The 18,700-nt window shown below is 54.3% G+C and overlaps 1 protein-coding gene across 7 annotated transcripts in view; it reads right to left on the bottom strand.

The window, feature by feature from the left end:
* Scn5a (sodium channel, voltage gated, type V alpha subunit) overlaps positions 1-16,440 on the bottom strand; it is a 75,903-nt gene extending 59,463 nt beyond the window's left edge. For 3 of the 7 annotated variants that reach the window (XM_005386579.2, XM_013515220.1, XM_005386585.2), the window contains exons 1-5: positions 16,121-16,440; positions 13,841-13,959; positions 8,104-8,193; positions 6,664-6,792; positions 294-385 (exon numbers count right to left, since the gene is read on the bottom strand). In XM_005386579.2, the coding sequence (XP_005386636.1) occupies positions 294-385; positions 6,664-6,792; positions 8,104-8,193; positions 13,841-13,959; positions 16,121-16,393 (703 nt within the window). In that variant the 5' untranslated portion in view covers positions 16,394-16,440. Of the gene's footprint in view, positions 1-71; positions 164-293; positions 386-6,663; positions 6,793-8,103; positions 8,194-13,840; positions 13,960-16,120 lie in introns of those variants that run through there. The other 4 variants (XM_005386578.2, XM_005386580.2, XM_005386584.2 and 1 more) reach the window with 2 other exon arrangements.
* Between the last annotated feature and the right edge of the window lie 2,260 nt (positions 16,441-18,700).

Genomic DNA, 18,700 nt, shown 5'->3' with positions numbered 1-18,700 from the left:
GGGGGTCGCCTTGGCTCCCAGGTGGTGGAAAGGAGTATCCCTCCAGCCTTGGCGTTTAACCTGATTTTCACCTGAAATGACTGATATAGTTTTCAGGGCCCGGAGGACTCGGAAGGTGCGTAAGGCTGAGACATTGCCCAGGTCCACAAATTCTGTTGTGTATCTGTAACAAGGGAAATTTACACACGAGACAGTGACAAGACGCCAATAGGAGACACAAGGTCGGGGGAGGGGGAAGACAGAGAGAGAGTCACTTGTAGCTGAGATCTGAGAGGCAAACCTGGACATCTTACCTGGGATAACTGAAATAGTTTTTAGAGCTCTCAGGACTCTGAAAGTTCGAAGAGCCGACAAATTGCCTAGCTTTATATTTTCTGATACATACCTGCAGAATCAAACCACAGTTATTGGGAATTACAAAGCAGAACCTCAGCCTGCCCTCCCCAGCCAGCCCTCTCCCTTCTCCCTGACCACAGTGGGCTGTGGAGCACGTGGACCCTCCCTGGGGCTTTCTTCCTGATCATGCTCTTGCTGACATGGGGCCTCAGCATGGCTTCCTTGAGTACATTCACAAGGCAAACCTCTGCGTGTCTCTCTCTGTGACCGTCCCATAAATAGCCAGTGCTAAGAGGCAACTACTCTGTCACCTTCTCCAGGTCTGTGAGACACTAAGCCACACAACAAGGTCTGCGGCTTGGAACAAATCAGCGAAGATGGGAAATCTGTTTTCCAGGAGGTGATGTTGGAAGCAAGCTGTTTTCTGGCGCTAGTTTTGCTCTACCTCTTCTGTGGTCTTTTTCTAGTGAAGTCACATGGGCTCAGAAGATTGCCCAGGTATGGCTGCCAACTTCTGTCATGGAGGATTTCCTCCTGAGGCTCCAAGGGGAACTTGAAGCCCTAGCTGTGCCCACCATCGTAGCCTACTTGTTCCTTCCGACCACAAATCTCTCTGTACGAGAGGGTCAGGAGACCCGCACGTCACAAGGTGGAGGGGGAAAAGTAGTCATTGCAAAACACAGTTTCCCCAAGATACAAGCATTTGGAGATGGGAAGGGGGGTTCCCTCATACCTGTTCCTCAACTACTCATAGGCAATGCCAATCCAACAGAAAGGAGCAGAATAAGAGTCCTCGGCCCCACGAGCCCATAGGCTCATCCTTGGGCTTTGGTGTCCCCTAGGGACACAGTGTCCTCAGGAGTAAACAGCCCTTCTTATCCTACACAGGGCTGAGTGGCTGTGGGGCTCCCATCTAGAACCTGGGTGCTTGTCCATCTCTGGCCTTCACAGGCATAGCAGGCATTGGTCTCTGTTGGCCAGTGACCTGGCCACACAGAGTGTAAGGTCACACAGTAGACAGGCCACATGATCACATGGATGTGTGAGAGGTGGATGGACAGTGTGTGACCGAGGCCACTGGGGCAGTGGCTAATGACCTGTGATATTTAACTAAAGATCTCACATCCAGGGTGTCTGACATTTAACTGAAGGTATCCGATGTTAACAAAGAATGACAAACTCAGGATGTCTGGTGTTGAACCAAGGGTGTCGGACCCGGGTGTCTGGGTGATGTCAGGCTGCAAAACCAGCCCCGTGGAGCTATGGAAGTATCAAGAGTGGGCAGATAGGGCAGCCACACTTGCTTTGCCCAGTGGCCTAGACCTCTGGGCCCCTCTGCTCTGCTCAGAGCTTCTGAATTCCTCTCTGAGCTATCAAGGGACTCGGGGTCCCACGGTCAGCAGGTCCAGTCTGGTCCAGCTCTGACACCAGGCTGACACCAATGTTCTCTTCCACTTATGGGCCCATCCGTCCCCTGCTCCCTTCCTTACTCACACAGCCCTGAAGAGATGGGCAGGAGGCAGGTACCCCTGGTTACACCCTCTCTGTACTGTGGTTTCCATTCTACTCCCGGACTCACTTCAGCTTGCAAAATCATGGCGAGCAGAAGTCATTTACTTCCCTTGTCCTGGCCCATATGCACCTGTTAATTTCATACAAGCTCCTTCTCAACTTTTGATAGCAATTCCATTTGCCTCTGTGGCTCGAAGCCACAGGAGGTGGTTTCCATCTAGACTGTGCTGCCATGGGCCTGCAAGGGTGAGCTGGAATGCTGTCACACGGGAAACCATAGGAGCCATGGTTCCAGCCCTATCGAGACACTGGGTCTCTTCCTGGCTGCTGGTCTACAAGGTGTGGTCTGGGATAATATCCTCGCTCAGGGTACTGGATTCAAGGTTGTCCCTTCTGATTGCAGGGACTGCATGTAGCACCCTGCTGGTCAGAGAAGGAACCAACTATTTTTGCTTCTCTCCTCCTGCCCCTTACCTACCTGGTCTGTCCCCTGCATCTCCAGTAAAGATTCTGCCTAGGGAGCTGGGGATATAGCTCAGTGGCATAAGCGCCTGCCTGGCAAGCACAAGGTTGTGAGTTCGATCCCTGGTACTACAAAAAAAAAAAAAAAAAGAAAAGATTCTACCTGTCCTTGCCTGCCCCACCTTCAGGGTCCTCTTCACTCACCACCTGCTTCCTCGGCAGGTCATGTGGGCACAAAGAAGCCAGGATCTTCAGGTGGCAAGAATGGACTAGTGACCAAGTAGGGAAGATCATGTCTGAACTCCTGGCAGGCCTGGAGCGCCAGCAAGTGGCTGGGAACAGGGGTGGGGCAGGGGCTTGTGTTTGTTTGTGTTTGTATGGAGAGCAATTATGACTTGGAGGAAGTTCTCCAAGGTGGAGCTGGGGTTGGGTCTGGGACAGGTGGGGCTACTGGCTGTTTCATTCTGCCCAGGACTTGGTATCTGGCTGTGTCTCTGGTTGGGACACTTACCCCACACTGTGGCCTTTCTCAGGATGCCTGAATGGGACAGGACAGAAGCGATGCTCTGTATGATTCAGGGCGGGGTGCAGGCTGCAAAACGCTCCTCTAAGCCACTGATTTGCTATGGGCGAGTGCTGTCTAGAGGCAGGCAGCTGGAGTGGGACCACGGGCCCTACCACTGAAGGAGCAAAGAGTAGCGGTGGGAAGCGCACTGTGTCACACTAGGCCAGCACAGGGTGGGGAAGCCTTTCTGGAATCCAAGGTACCATGTGGAAGGGAGGATGCTGGCCTTCTTCCTCCTTTACCCTTGTCTTTGATGCTGAAGCCCACACTGTTAGCTGCAGTGGTGACTGCCACTCCTCCTCTTGGCCCTCCCTACTTCCCCTCCAGGTTTGGTTTCCATAACAACCCTAGAAGGTGGGAGGCTGTGCTAACTACCAGGTAATGCCCAGATGAGAGGGGGGGGCCTCAGGAAGAGGTCCAGCTTGAGGGCTGCAAACTGAGCCTGGCAGGAACCAGGAAACTCCTGCCACAACCTCGGAATGGTGGGATGGGACATCAGTCAAAACCCAGCCAGGAACATAAGATTTGGGCTGTCTCTCCCATCCAGACCATGGCTACAAGTTAAGTCCCTTGGTTTTAGTCCCAGGATTGCTGCTGATGCATTTATAATTTTGGGCAGGTGGCTGGACTCTCTGAGCCTCAGTCTCACCATCTGTATAATGAAGGGTAGATGGGGAATTTCACGGAAATGAACTTTTCTGCTCTCTAAGATCCTTCTGATCATTCTAGAAGCCCTGCATTATTGAGACATTTCATCTACAGCAGAAGACATTTTGGAGGCAGTAATTAACTGGCTTTCATAAGGCAGAATTGCTGCCAGTTAGAGCTGCAGGGTTGGTCCACCAAGCACATAAAAGCTGACATTCCAGTGGGTTTGCGCAGCCCTCCGGAAAATGATTGCGCTATTTCTGTGAGACGCTGGGAAACATGATGGTTATCTGAGGTCCTGTTCGGCTTTGTCACGCCCCTGGTTCTGACACACAGAGGAGGCAAATGGAGTTTGGTGAGGGAGGCACACCTGCCTTGTGCTTCCGAGCAGAAGTGGCTCCCTGTGGAATCCCACTGGGAATGAAACCAAGATTCTCCCAGGAGCCAGGGCTGGAGAGCTTGCTTAGGGCTGAGGCCACACAGAGCACTCTCACAGGCATGGGCTGAGCTCAGACCGAAGCTCGGCTTACGACGATTTCTTTTTCTTGTTGCAGCACCAGATGGGGAGGTAGGAAAGGCTCAGGCAGATGCTGCCCCCACTCCCACCCAAAGCCCCCTTGGTTCTGTGCCATCTAGCCCTCAGGACCCTGTGGATCACTGCCCTCACCCCCCAGCTCACAGGACACCCTGAGCTGAAATGCAGCCTAGCAACCGTACTGTACTCCCAAGTCAGTGCAATTTCCAGCCCAACATGTCCCCCTCAAACTCAGACATATCTCCCTACTCTGTCTCACTGATGATCTTGCTTTTTATTTCACAGAGAGAATAGAAGCAATCAGGAGAGAAATTCCTTCTCCTCTCATCATCAGCTCTACCAATCTACCTCCATCTCCACCAGAAATTCTGTCCTCCCTGTGCCGAAGGTTGGCTCACCCCTTGGCATTGGATTCCCATGCCCTTAGGAGGCTTGAGATTATTCCCGCCGCCCCCCCCATCCCTGCTTGTCTCCATTGTCAGACATCCCCTCTCTGCCTCATCCTTTCCATCAGCCTCTCTTCAGGTCTCCCCTTGATCCACATTGCCCTCTGGCTACTGTATCATTTTCAGTCCTGTTTTACAGAAACCCCGTAAAATAGATGTGTACACTTCCATACCCGCCACCAACCCTCTGGAACCAGGTGTGTCCTCCCACTGCCTTAAAAGCTCTCTCGTCAAGGGCAATAATGACCTTCCCCAATCCAACAGTCCATCGCTAGTCTTCACCTTCCTTCACCTCTTCCTGGTGTGTTTTAAGTCAGATCTTTCCTCGATTGGCTTTTTGGACACCGATCTCTTAGTTTCCCCCTCTCCTCCATCACTGGCCAGTTCCCTCTAGTCTTCCTTGTTCAGTCCTCCTCTTCTTTCCCACCTTGAGATGCTGGGGTGTCCTTGGCCACATGCACTTCTGTGTGATCTCACCTGGCCTCCTAGTTCTAGATACCATCTTGTGTTGCCGTGGCTTCTGGTTGCTCCTCTACCTTGGGCTTCTTTCCTGACCCCAGACTGGCATATCCAGTTGCCCTCTCAGTATCTCGCCCTGGATACTTCTGAGCCCAACACATTCCAAAGCAGACTTAGTATTCCCTTCTGCCCCCAGCCAGGGCCTCTCTCCAGTTCTCCATTTCATCAAACACTAACACCATCCACTCAACTGCTCCCAACAAAAATTAGCAGCCCTACCTGCAAAATACACCTAGACTTGGGCCAGGACTCCCCTTTTCCATTTGGACCCTAGTTCTAGCCACTATTCTCTCCTGGCTGCCAAAACAGCCTCCAGACTGCTGTCTGCCTTCACTTCCCCTCCTCCCACAGTGGGGAGGCCTCTGCTGTTCTGCCTGGTGGTATCCCCCAGTGGCTCCCATCATACCTGGCTCTCACCATAACCTATGACAACAGCAGGATCTGTCTCCCATTCTACTACTTTGTGATTTCACCTGCCCACCTTCTTTCCCTCCTCACTCTGCTCCAACTAGGGCTACATCTACAGTTTACACTGGCTTTTGGGAAAGCACTATTGTGTCTCTGAGCCTCAGTTTCCCCACCTGTAAAATGGAGGGCTGGAGTTCACCCACAAACAGCACTTCTAGAAGGAGGTGCTGATGTATTTTCTAACCACCAGGCTCTCATCTAGTTTGACGGTGCTTCCCTGGCAGATTCCAGCTTCCCTTATTTGTCCTCTCTCCCCACAGCAAGGCAGAATTCAGGACTGCTCATATCTGGGGTTCAGTGCAGACTGCAACGAACAAGTGGATGCATCGATTCCAAGAGCCTCAGAAGCAGGAGCTGAGCTGAGCTGAGCCCCTTCTCAGGACTAGCGCATGGCAGGCCCACCCTGGTTACCGGAGCCCAGCGTCCGATCTCTGACACACAGGGTCTGCATCTCCTCAACACAGACCCTCTGCAAGAGGGCCCTCGGACAGGAAGTGAGCGAGGTCTTGGCCGCACCGGCCAATGCAGGCCTGCTCACATTCACTTCTCGGTGGGCTCCTTGCGCACTCTTGGCACCAGATTTTTTGGCAGTAAAACGGGGCTAAGTAGACGCTTCCAGCCAGCCTCTCTGGCTGGTGTGAAAATCCACTGCCCAGGGTGGAGGACAGGTGCCTTAAAATGTGCCAAATACAGGGCCTCTGAATGGTGAGAGCAGATGCCCCAGTCCACCTGGCTTCTGAGGGTGCCTGGTCACTTCTCTGGGCTCCTTAACTGCAATTTCACTCCCAGTCACTTTGGAATCCATGTCACTGTCCCCTGTTGGCCAGGAATTGGGGGCTGCAATATTGGTTTCTCTTGGCAGGAAGAGCAAAAGATGCTAAAGCAGAATTTTAATGATGTCCCTTGAGCACCGGGCTGCCTTGGACCCAGATGAACCAGGGGGCCTGACCACTGGTGGCCACCTGAGCTACGTGGACCTGTCTCTCCCTACCAGGGCCTCCACTTGGTCCTGCTTTAGCCACAGCAGCAGGGCAGGTGCTCTACAACCTGGATGCAGAGCTGAGGTGACTGCAGCAGGGAAGCCTAGAGGCTGGGGCTGGGGTGCAAGCCCCCCAGTGAGGCCTAGCATGGCACAGCCATGCAGAGCATAATGCAGCGAGCAAGACACTTACGCCATGACGATCACACTGAAGTCCAGCCAGTTCCACGGGTCCCGGAGGAAGGTGAATGCATGCAGGCAGAAGCCGCGAGCCAGAATCTTGACCAGAGACTCAAAGGTGTAGATGGCAGTGAAGGTGTACCTGGGGAGGAGAGGCTGGCAGGATTGGCAGGGAGGCTGAAGCCCACCAGGCTTACCTGGCTCCCCACATGGTGCAAGGCCCCTGCAGCTCCCACACCAAGGGGCTATCACACCAGCTCTCTGTAGTGGCCCACAGTAGAGCTGGAGTCGGGGACTGCAGCTCTCTCCTAAATATCTGGCTCAATAGTCTGTTCTCCCATTTGTTATATTCTCTCCATTCCTTACATTTGTTGCACCACTGCCATGTGTCCAGTGAGCCTTCAATTTCTCTGGTTGCCTGGGTGAGAAAATGCCTACCTATCTCTTCCCCCAGCCCCGGGGTCCATGTGTACAGGCACGTGGTGACCACTGGCTCTGAGCCTTGGGGCCCCCTTAGAGAGGCACAGTCCCCGCTCCTTACCCAGGAATTTGGGTACTCAAGGCTGGTGTGGAGGCTAGGGCTCCCTTAGCTGCCTACTGGGTAGGTGGTTCAGCTGCCCTGGTCTGCAGGGCTGCTGTTCTGATGCATGAGGCTGGGTGGGGGCTGTCCTGCTGGGAACAGCCCAAAGAATCAAAAATGCCCGGATGCTGGGACTGCCGACTGGGCTGGAAGGGAGAGGACCACATCTCAGTCTCGAAACAGCCAGACAGAGCCCCATTCACACACCGCCAGCTTTGTGTGAACGTGAAGGGCAACCTGGCAAGTTACTTCTGTACAAAACGTGGCTGGACGTCCTGTCATCTCTCCAGAAGCCCAGGCCAGTAAGGGCCTCTCAAGTCAGCTTAGAACCTGCAGGAGAGGTACTTTCGTCATTTTCTAAAACTGTGCAAATGGTTATGGGTGGCAGGACTTGGAAAAAAAGGCAGCAGAGTGTAGTGCTGATGTGGGGACAGCCCTGGGCTTCTGCAGCCACAGGGTCTACCTGCAGGACAGCAGGTCAAGGCTGCTCCAATTCTGTCTGCTCATCTGTCCAGTAGGGACGGTGCTCATGCCTACTCTGTCAGGTTGCCAGAGGGTTAAATGAGGCTGTGCTTGTTGTTCTATGACAGTGCCTGGCATGCACTGAGCACTCAATAAATTACTATTATTATTTCAGAGCCTTCTCTAATGCTATGGCGACGACAAGGAGAAAGTCCCTACCGTGCCTGCCAATCAGGTCTTTCACTGAGGGCACAACTTAAAGCAAGCACTTGGCAGGACTGAGAAGGTAAAAGAGGGCAGAGGCAGGACCAAGGCCACCCTCTGGTCTCTGGGCCCTGGTACAGCCTTCTGGTGGCTTTAGGGGTTACAGCATGGGATGGAAAATGGAGTGAGGGCCCTGAAGATACTTACTCAACATACTTGGTCCAGGGCGGAGGGTCGTGCTGGGCCATGAACACGCAGTTGGTCAGGATGGTGCACATGATGAGCATGCTGAAGAGCGTGGCGAGGGGTCAAGGAAGACATGTGTGGAACCAGTCAGGCTGCCACTACAGGGTTCTGGGCCTGGGGACAACACTGCCAGGCCAGAGCCTCCAGATCAATGAGAGGGGCTCCATGGAGGCACACCTTCAAGAGCTCCCTCAGCAAGAAACCCCCGGCACCCAGCAGCCCACCTAACTCCTTGGTTATGTTGGCATCAGCAACCCCAGAGCATCCAGCATTGTTCTTATAGCCTCAGCTGCCACTGGATGCCAGAGACCACCTGTCTCTGACAGAAGGGGTGCTCTTCAAAGGCCAGACTGTATCTCGGGCCTCCCTGTGGGCCCTCAGCCCCGAACTGCACTGGCCCAGGCTTATCTAACTGTGAGCAGGCTGGACACAGCTCTGACTGGCCTCCTCCACCCTTCCCTCACCTCTGTGAGACCTCCAGGGGTGGGAGGGGCACCCGAGGGGCCTGGCCCTGAACAGGGACACTGTGCTCCCCTCACAGGTCCCCTCCCAGGCCAAGAAAAGAGGCTGTGCCTCCCAGCCCCAGTGGCTGCCCCAGCTCCCAACACCATGCCCAGCCTCAGCCCCATGTGCCCAGCCTCAGCTCTCAGCTCCCCAAAGGCAATTCCCAAAGGCAGCCCGGGAGCTGCAGTAATTGAACTCCAGAGGCTGCCTCCACCTCCCCAGCACAACTCCACTTGCCAGGTGGGGATGCTAGCACTGTCTGACCCGAGACCAGGCCTAGCTGTGTGTGCCTGGGGCCGACTGCCCTGGCTGGGGAGAGGGGATGGCCCCCGAGGAATCCAACCAGGTGCATGCCTTTCCCATCTCCAGTCCTTCGGGGGAATCCAGGCAATCCAAAAAGAAGCCTCCCAAACTCCGCCCCCAGTTTATAATAAATTCTCCAATCACCCTTCTGCAGTGAGAGGTGATCCAGTTTTGGGAATCCCCTAATCAGATCTGGGCTGGCCCACAGGACCGCTCAGCCCTGGTGCTCTTGGCTCCAGGAAGCCCTTGGTGCACCCTGGCCAAAAGGCACCTCTCCAGGCGCTGGAATCCCTCCCTACGTGCAGCATCTGCCCCACCCTCTGCCATGGCCAAGACACTTTCCTTCTCCAGCTTTCAGGAGCTGATCTATACCCATCTCTGGGCCCTGGGCCCTCACACACACAGTCCCCACACCCAGGCTGCTGCCACAACTGTCCTCACTGGATAGACAGTTCACAAGCCCCCCAGCCAGGCTTTATTTGTCCTCAGGAGGCCACTGCTAAACTGTGCCCTGAAGTGCCAGATGGTTCCAGAGCTATGCAGGTAATGACACTCAGAGTGCATATTTATTGAGCCTTTCCTAGAAGCCAAGCTCTGTGTCCATTAACTAATCTGATTCTCTCAACAACCCTTTGAAATGGGGACTTTGTTTCCATTTTAAGTGATGAGAAAATTGAGGCACAGAGAGGTCAAGTTGAAGGTCACTGGAGGAGGTAAAATAATGATTCCCCTAAAAATGACCAGTTCTGAAGGCCTGGCAACTGAATATTTCTATGACAAAAGGGCCTGCACAGGTGTGACAGAAAATGGAGAGCCTCAGACGACGAGTGCACCCTGAATCGTCCAGGCGGGCCCAATGTTGTCCTCGGGAAGAGGGTCAGGTCAGCACCTTGGGACTCGAGAAGATACAGCGGCTACTGCTGGCTTGAAGAGGAAACGAGGATTGTGAGCCCAGGAATGGAAAAGCCCGGCAAACAACTTGTCCCAAGAGCCTCCAAGAAGGGACATGGCCCTGCTGGTGCCTCGATCTGAGCTCAGTGAGAAGTTCCACAACTGTAAGAGGATAATTGTGCTGTTTTATGCCACGGCGTCTGCAGTCACTTCTTTCAGCAGCATCAGGAAACTTGCGTTTCTAAAGCTGATGGTGGTGGAGCCAGCCAGAGGCCAGCTGTCCCACGGGTGACCAGGCTTCCATGGGTCATGTGGGCCATTCTGCCTCCTGACTGGAGGGGCTGAGGGAGTTACACCGCTTCTGGCCCTCACCTCCCAGCAGGTTGCTGCTACTCACCTGGGCTCTGCCACCCATCAACCTGTATGAAAACCAAATGTGGAGGACCCGCCACGCAGGACGGGAACACAAGCATGCGCCACTTTCAAGAGCAAACCTCACCTGGGCACGAGTGCCGCCCAGTGTTGGAGTCAAGGAGAGAGCAGAGCCTGACCCTGAAGTGCTCTGCGATGGGGTGTTATGAGAAGGAAAACATCTCTGGCTGGACCAGGCAGGGACGCTTCCTGGAGGAGGAGGTATTTAGATGGCTGGCCAGGGTTCCTCCAGCAGCCCAGTTGATCCCCGTGGAGCAGCGAGCACTGAGGCCTCTGAGACCCCTCTCTGTGGAGCAGGCTCCTACCCACCCGGGGCAGACCACTCACAGCACTCCGTAGAGAAAAGCCCCTCTCTAGAAAGCAGCTCCATGGACGGGCGGCCTTGGACCAGTGGACTTGCCTGGGCAGACTGTGAGTGAGGGCTCTGACATCAAGACCCCGGGAGGAGCTAGGGCACACAGCCTGGTCCACGGTGTACAATGAGCCAGCGAGGGCTTAGTGATGTAAGGCTGCCTCTCCTTCCCCTGCTGCTTGATGCTCTGCCTTGCTTCCCTGGCTTTGAGGGTGGCATTTCAACCATTCTCCACTGGGCACGCAAATGCACTGATGTGTGTGTGTGCACGCATGCGCAACTGCAACAATGAGTTCGCCTCCTACCTAGACTGTGTGGTTCTGCCTAAAGCATTCCCCGGGTCCCCCATTGAGCCCAGCATGCGGCCAATAGCAGTCAGATGAGTCAACTGAACTCCTGTCCAGGGCACACCTGTTTGATGGCCTGCTAATTTCAGGCCAATGATCAAGCTGGTGTTCTGTGTGGGGACAGCCAAAGGCCAGCTCTGCAGTCCTGAGCTCAGTGGTACATCTTCAGTTGTGTTGTGTCATTGTCCCAATCACCCACAGCCACCTCATGTATTAAAATGCCAGCAAGGACTGCCTGTCCAGGCTGTGGGGCATGCCTGAACCTTGGGCTGATTCAGCCTTCAGATCCCAGGGAGCCCAAAAACTCCCAAGGGAACGGAATTAACTATGGGGGGTATTTTCACAATGCTGTGCTGTTAAATGAACATGTGTGTGTGCACAAGCATGCTTACGTGCATACACACAATGTGAGTGCCCATTTGAGTCTTGTAGGGGGACGTGGGAGGGCTCTGTGAGCAGCTCCTGTGCACCCAGGAAGGCAAAATGCTTCTTGGCATGAATGTGAGGGCTCTCTGAATGTGACCGCTATAGAATCTGGAGTTCAGTTGGTTTCTTTTATTTACTCCCGGCAGGAATACATTCTGCGGGGTTGTAACAGAAATACACAGGAAAAAATAAATCTATATGCACATATGTATGTTTGTAACAATTTCTAGGGCTGTACCATGACCATACAGCAAAGAACCCAGCCAAATGGCTTGGGTGCTTATCAGGGACCCCTGGGTGGGTACTGGGGAGCAGACTTTCTTGCCAGGTGGCATTCCTATCCCCTTTTAAGTGCGTCTTTGCCCTTTCCAAAGAGTCTACTTTACATTTAGGGACTTAGCAGATGCTTGAATGAATGTAAAAGTTTAAGCAGAGTGAAAGTTCATAGTTCTAAACATGAGATCTGACTATTCATTTGAAATGCATTGTGACTGTTACAGGCACAGGGTCTCTTTTGGGGGTAAGGGAAAGGTCGGGTAAGGGATGCATAATCTTACGAATACATTAAAAGCTACTGAATTGTGCAGCTGGGAGTGCTAAACTGTGTGATATATGAAGTATATCTTCATCTGAAGAAAAGGAAACAGTGGACAGCATGTCGATTCTTAACCTCACACTGGTGATTTGAATCTGGAAAGGTCAAGGAATTTGTCTTTTAAACAAACTTCCCGGGTGACACTGAGGTGACCCTCACAGGCTGACATTTGAAAACAATTGCCCAAGGGCAGAGTGGCTAGGAGGCCCTTGCTCACATGCAGGTTCTGGGGTGGGGCCCAAGACTCGCCAACTCCTACAAAATCCTGGAAGGTGTACCTCCACATTCAATGTCAAGGCTCAAGGGCACGAGGGGCTACTCTCAAATCCCGCAAATGGCGGCCCCTTCTTTCCACTAGGTGGCACAGTCGAGAGTCAGTAACTTGCTCCCATCTCCAGGAAGTGAGTGGAGCGTCAAGGCTGCCAGTAGGAGCCCAGGACAGGGCCTCTTAGATGCTGAGTGCTTCCCCAGCGCAGCTGCCCTGGGAGAGGCAGCCAGTTCAGAGCCCTGAGGGCCAGTCCTGCCGGGTGGAAGCAGCATCTCACATCCTCAGGGCTGCTGCTCAGCAGACCCTCCGGTCTGGTCCAGGATTCCAGCACCCTCAACTGCTTCACTAACCTACCTGCTTCCTCGGCCTCTCATCTGCCTGCAGCCCAGCCTAGCAGTGGGGCAGGGGCCCTGGGATTGCTGCTGCATCCCTGGGGGCTTCTGCGGCTGGCAAACAGTGCTGGGTTGGTTAGATACCTGCAGGAGAAGCCCCAGGTGAGAGCTAGAGGATGCTTTCTGGGAAGCCCCGCCCTTGGAGTGAAGCTGGAGACCAGCTCAGAGAGCGCAGGAGCTCGCCTTTCCTCCTCCAGCTGCTCAGTCGGTGTACTGCTCTTTGCACCAGGCCGTGACTACACTTCGGCAGGAATGACAACTATTTGTGTAGCTGCCATATCACACAGAGGGGACTGTAGCGTTCCAGAGGGAAGCAGCCTTTCACAGCAGGGGGTTGAAGGGAAACTTGGGGAGCACTGTCCAGCCAGCCCACCAGCTAGACAGCCAGGCACACTGCAGAGCCTGAGGATGAGAGCAGAGCTGCTGCATTTGTGCCCTTGCCCTGGGTACCAAGAGCCCAGGGCAAGGCTGCCCTGGTGCTTGCAGTCAAGGGTGAAGCCCTCTGCAGCCCGCACCAGCTTTCCCCCAGGGCTCCATCACCAGGGCCTCTTCTCTGAAGTCCAGAGATCAGGGGAGGGGGCCTGTCACCTACCCAAACTTTTGCCTGAACGATGGCCCCTCCCACCCAGCAAGGCTGGCATGATCCCCTATCTCCCTCCCTCGTCACTCCCCTGGCTTGCTCCACAGGCGGTAGCTTTTTAGGCTGTGGTTTATATAATTTAATGCTAACCACAGTTCTCTGAGATGCTCTGAAACTGCAAACATTTTGTCAACACCTAGTCCGAGAGCAAATGTTGCCTCCCTCGAAAGATGCCCACATGAGAATAAACTGGAGGCCTCTTTACTGGGAAATGGTTTTTCCTTGGCTGAGCCTGTACGACCTGTCCGAAGGTCCTAACAAATGAGTGGGTGGTGGCAGCCCCTGGGGTATGCTCGGCAGGGCTGCCTAGAGCCCAGGGGAGGCTTCTGGGATGCTTTCCTCCTGGACCATCAGGGGAGGGCTCACAAGCTTTCGTGCTCTGGGGACCCTGTTAACTCACAGGTGCTGACTCAGCTGGTCTAGGTCTAGGCAGGGTCCAGGCTCTTTGCTTCCAACCAGTGGTCAGGCTGCACCCCTTGCCCGCCCCAGGACACGACGGTGGGAGCCCAGGGAAGGTGTGCAGGACAGGGCAGAACTGCAAAGGATATGAATGAACCAGAATCTTCACGGCTGCTCTGCGGACAGGGTGGAAGGGACTGAGGACATACAAGGCATTGGTGGCACTGAACCGGAAGATGGTCTTGCCCTTGTTCAGTACGATGAAGGTCTGTGGACAGAGACTAGGGTCAGCCAGGGCAGCAGCTCCTCGGCCGTGTGGAGAGAGGCTTTTGGAGGACAGCTGTGGGCTCGGAGCCATAAGGACGGTGGCTGGGTGGGGAGCACGGAAGGGACAGCCAAGACATGCAGCCGTGCAGGGGACCCTCGTTGCTTGGCCTGTGCTGAGGTGTAGTTTAGGGAGTGTTAGGCTGGCTGAGATTTAGTTTCTGAATTACACTGCCAAGAAGGGGTCTTTCATGGTCCTTGCCCAGCTGTCACCACAGCAGAGAACCAGAAGCCCCCGGGTGCCTCATCCTGCCCTTTCTTCCTCTGCTGACCATCTCGCCCTGTGTAGCTTCCCTCCTGGACCTTCTGGAAGTGAAGGCATGACTGGAGTGTGAGGATGAGGAGGAGTAGGGCAGAAGAAAAGACAGACCATCTGGAGTCAGGTCAGTCACTCCGTCCTCAGAGAGGACAACCTCGCACCTCCTTTTGGGAGCAGGGGCAGCCCAAGGCGGACCCCTCCCTGGGCTTCCAGGAGGTCTCGTGTCTACAGCTGATTAGGACATGGGAACACAAGTGCTGCAGGCTGAGCCATGGGCACATGAGGGAGCCTGAGCCAGAGGCAGCTCTGGAGCACAGCAGGCCTTCCCACCCTCCCAGCTACCTGTGGGACAAGCTGCTGTTTCATCTGGGCTGGGGAGATAAGGTGACCCGACAGACAGAGCTGGAAGTTCTGCTGTGGTGTCTCCACTGGCCTGGGGGGCTGCCAGTGGTGCGGCTAGGGACCAGCAAGCGAGACAGGAGATTAGTGGCTGTGACCACACCTGGTGCCACTGTTCAAGCACCCTCAGACTTAGTGACAGAACAGATGGTGATCCCTGACCCCTCCAGGTGATACCAGTCCAGCCCTGACCCCAACCCCAACCCCAGTAGGTCCTCTGGCTATGACTCCTGCCTGTCCCAGCCGCCTCCAACCTAACTGCCACCTGTCCTCTCACCGTAACTCCTTGACTCAGCTGTGGCCTTCACCTCAACTTTAATTCCCCCTCCAGCTCTGACCAACCATGACCTAGGCCCACCCACCCTGACTAATCCCACCTTCCAACCTACAAACTCTGGCCCCACTCCCTGACCTTGGCCCCACCTGAGTCACCTGAACCAAGGGAGGTTCACCTGGAAGTCTAAGAGCAAGCCCAGGTTCATAGTTCAAGGTCTCCTCTCCTGTTTATATACATGTCCACATGGTCATTCACACCCGTCATTCACAGGCTGTTGGGGTCCTAAACTGTCTTGAACCACAGTGACACACAGACACTGCTCACACCTGCCATGTATTCACATATAAGCATGCACTTACACTGACCACACTTATCCTATCTGCCACCTGAGTGTGGCCACAGCCTGGGCTGACTGCAGGGATGTGAGTGGCCATCGTCCTCAGTACCAGCCTTCCGAGGAAAGTTCAGCTCCATCTTGTAGGCGGCTTGTGAGTGTGGCAGCTAGAGTGGCAGCATGTGGGGGAGACCAAGCCCTGGCAGGGCCCTGTGCACCTAGGAGCTGGCTTGGTGCCAGGTAGGACCCATGGTCCAAAAGCCGCTTCCTCCCTTACACTCAAGAGGAACAACAGCAGAGCAACCCTAGCAGTTACTGCCCTCACTCATGGTTCCCAGTGGCTCCCATGGTCCCATGGCAGGTCCATAGGATCAGGGGGCTGCTGTGGCCCTACTGGGCACAACCAATGCCTATCCAGATCTTGGTGCTGCTGGGGTGGCATATGCTGTCCCTAGTTAGGGGAAGGGACCATATGCTGTCCCCTGGGGCCCAAACTTAACTCTAATTCACACACGCACGCACGCGCACACACACACATGCACGGGACAGGTAGGCACCCTCCAGTGGTAACCATCCAACTACAGGTAACTCTCAAAGGTCTCCACAAGGGGAGGCTGCCCTCTCTTTCCTTCGTAGCACCAAGCTAGCAGCTCATGCCGCACAATTCCTGTCCTTTCTTCCAGGCCTCTAAAGTGAAAGTGATTGGAATACAGATAACCAGTGAGTCATCCGCACAGCCCAGGGGGGCCTGCCCCAAACACCGTGGCCACAGAGGCCAGGCCCACTCAGGAGCCGCACAGGGGGCTACATGGAAGGATAGGGAGCTCCACAGTCACCTTTTGGGTGCTGTAGAAGGGGTCCAGGTCCTCCAGGGGCTCCCCGATGAGCTCTCGGGGAGGGTTGCCATAGAGATCTGGTAGCTTTTTGGAAGCTTGCAGGTCCAGTTGGGGCCGGGGAGCCTCCTCTTCAGGCAGCCCTTCACGGCTCTCCTGCAAAGTGGCTGAGCCTCGGGCTTGTTTCTCCGCCATGCGCTTCTCGATGGCCGCCAGAGACTCCCGTGTGAACCTGCGGAAGCTGCTGGTGCCCCGAGGTAAGAGGAAGTTTGCCATCTTCTCATCCTGCTTCTGGGGCACAGGCTGTCCTCAGTGCTTGGTGGAAGCTGGAAGACACAGAGGGCAGGCCTGACCAGAGGCCAGGGCTCAAGGGCAGGGCAGCCAGATCTGTGAGGTGTAGCCGTGCTGGAGGAGGGAAGAGCAGTTTTTGCGAAGATGCTTGGGACCCCGGGTTGCCCAGCACGGCTCAGGTACTCCCAGGGGACACATCCTTCCAGCCTGTGGGGCATGTGTGAGTCCCCCTGGGGAAGTCACCCAAAAGCAGGTGGGCAGAAGCTACTGTCACTGCAGCACCTTCTTCTTGCCTCATCCAACACGGATGGAAACGTGCACCCTTGACTGTCCACATCTAACACCCCTCAAGTAGTGCTACACCCCTGGGCTGAGAGAGGATGCCCCATGGGGCAGGAACGGGTGTTGTCATCTTTTTTATTCTAGATCTCTGCCATAGCTGGTCCTGAATAAATGAAGGATTCGGTGAATGATGAGGAGCTGGGCTTCAGAAGGGTCCAGGTCCTGCCCTCCTTTCCACTGCAGATCCCCAGCCTGACTGGTGCCCCAGGTGTACCTTTGTGTGTGTGGTGGAGGAGGTTTGCAGATTTCACCTGGGGTGTCAATTGCTGGGACACCTGTCTTTGCTGTAGGAGACCCAGGAAAACCCTGTGGATGTCAGAAACAGCTGACCAGCAACTTTGGAGCTGTCGTCCAGATGTTGGCACCCTGAGGTACACAGTGGTGGCAGAGTCCCTGCTGAGGATCTCAAAGGAATCTGATTCTAAAGCACCCACAAACACCTCTGGCTCCTCTCACCCCTCCTCCCACCTGTGAACAAATAAACCCCAATCCCAAGGGACAGCAGAACCGGAAAACCATGACCACTACTGACCAGGACATCCAGCCAGCATATGCATGTGACATCAAACCGGGAGAATGTGGCCCCTGGTGGCCTCAAATGATCTAGAAAGTGGTGCGAACACACTGCCTATGACAGCAAGGCAGAAGAATGCATTCCTGACTACCACACCAAAACAGGATGTGGTCAGCAGGGTTCCTGATGCAACAACTGAGCCGGCAGATTGCACCGCTGCAGACCACATCAAACCCGGGAAAGGCCAGGCTCTGGTTCAAGGGGACACGGTGGACACCTGTTGGAGATCTCTGCCAGGACAGAATCTCTTCCTGTCAACTGAAGGCTTTGCCCTCACCTTACTCCTGCAAAACATGTCTCCAAGGCCCCCCCACCCCGGCGCTGCTGCTGCACTTACCCCTGCCGAGAGCCAGCAAAGGGCCTGGACCTGGCACCCCGAGTACCGGGGATCACAGGTACCTGGCCGCACGGCAGGTGAGGGTGGGCACACACAACACAGCCCCCGCTCAGAAGATACCTCTGGTTCCTGGAAGCTCAGCATGCGTGCATGAAAGGAGGTAGAGGACAGAGCGCCCTGCACCTGAGTGTTCAGAGCCATCCACCCTCTGCATTTTTTTCTTGTTTCATTCACTTGAAGGTAAAGGAGAGTCTCTGATCAAATTAGTAGGTGAGGGTATAGGTTTCCATTTTACAAAAGCACGCCCCTCCCTCCCTGCCATCTTTGAGTGAACAGAGAGACATGCTAACACATCAAAAACTGAGGGGGGCTGGGGATTTAGCTCAGCAGCACAGCACCTGCCTGGTGAGCACAAGGTTGTGAGTTCTATTCCCGGTACCGGAAAAAAAAAAAAAAAAAGAGAATAGTTCTAACTGGGGGAATGAGGATAATGTGAAGCTTTCTTTGCACTTTTTTGATTGCCTGAATTTGTTATGATGCATTACAAAAACAATAAAGCCATTGCTCTTTTTATCTAAAAAATAAAATACATCCAGCCTGGATGACAGCAGCCCCATGCAGGGCAACCCTTCTCCACTATGAGCAATCACTAGTTCTGTAAATTGGGAAGCCACCCCTTTAGCTCAGAATTATTTGCTAAAAATAGTGCTCCCTGTCTCACTGTATCCATCTGTGTCCATACGCCTGCAAGGGTTCTGGAGACACGTGTATGCCCATGGATGTACAGAGGCTCACTGGTACACACCAGTAAAACTAAGTGTGTGTGTGTGTGTGTGTGTGTGTGTGTGTGTGTGTGTGTACAGGCTTGCACCTGCAAGTGTGTCTGTTCTAGTAAAGAGGTGTTTGTAATTTGTGTTGCATTAAATGACTCATGTAGGTAGGTGCACATAAATGTATAAGGGGAGACTTTCCAAAATCTGAACACACTTGGTAACCGACACCAAGATGAAGACACAGATTGTTTCTAAACAGTCCCTCA

The sequence above is a fragment of the Chinchilla lanigera genome, unplaced genomic scaffold, assembly GCF_000276665.1.
Source record: "Chinchilla lanigera isolate Chin_1 unplaced genomic scaffold, ChiLan1.0 scaffold00026, whole genome shotgun sequence".
In the NCBI taxonomy this organism is placed as follows: Eukaryota; Metazoa; Chordata; class Mammalia; order Rodentia; family Chinchillidae; genus Chinchilla; species Chinchilla lanigera.
This window is presented reverse-complemented; position numbering and strand designations above follow the sequence as displayed.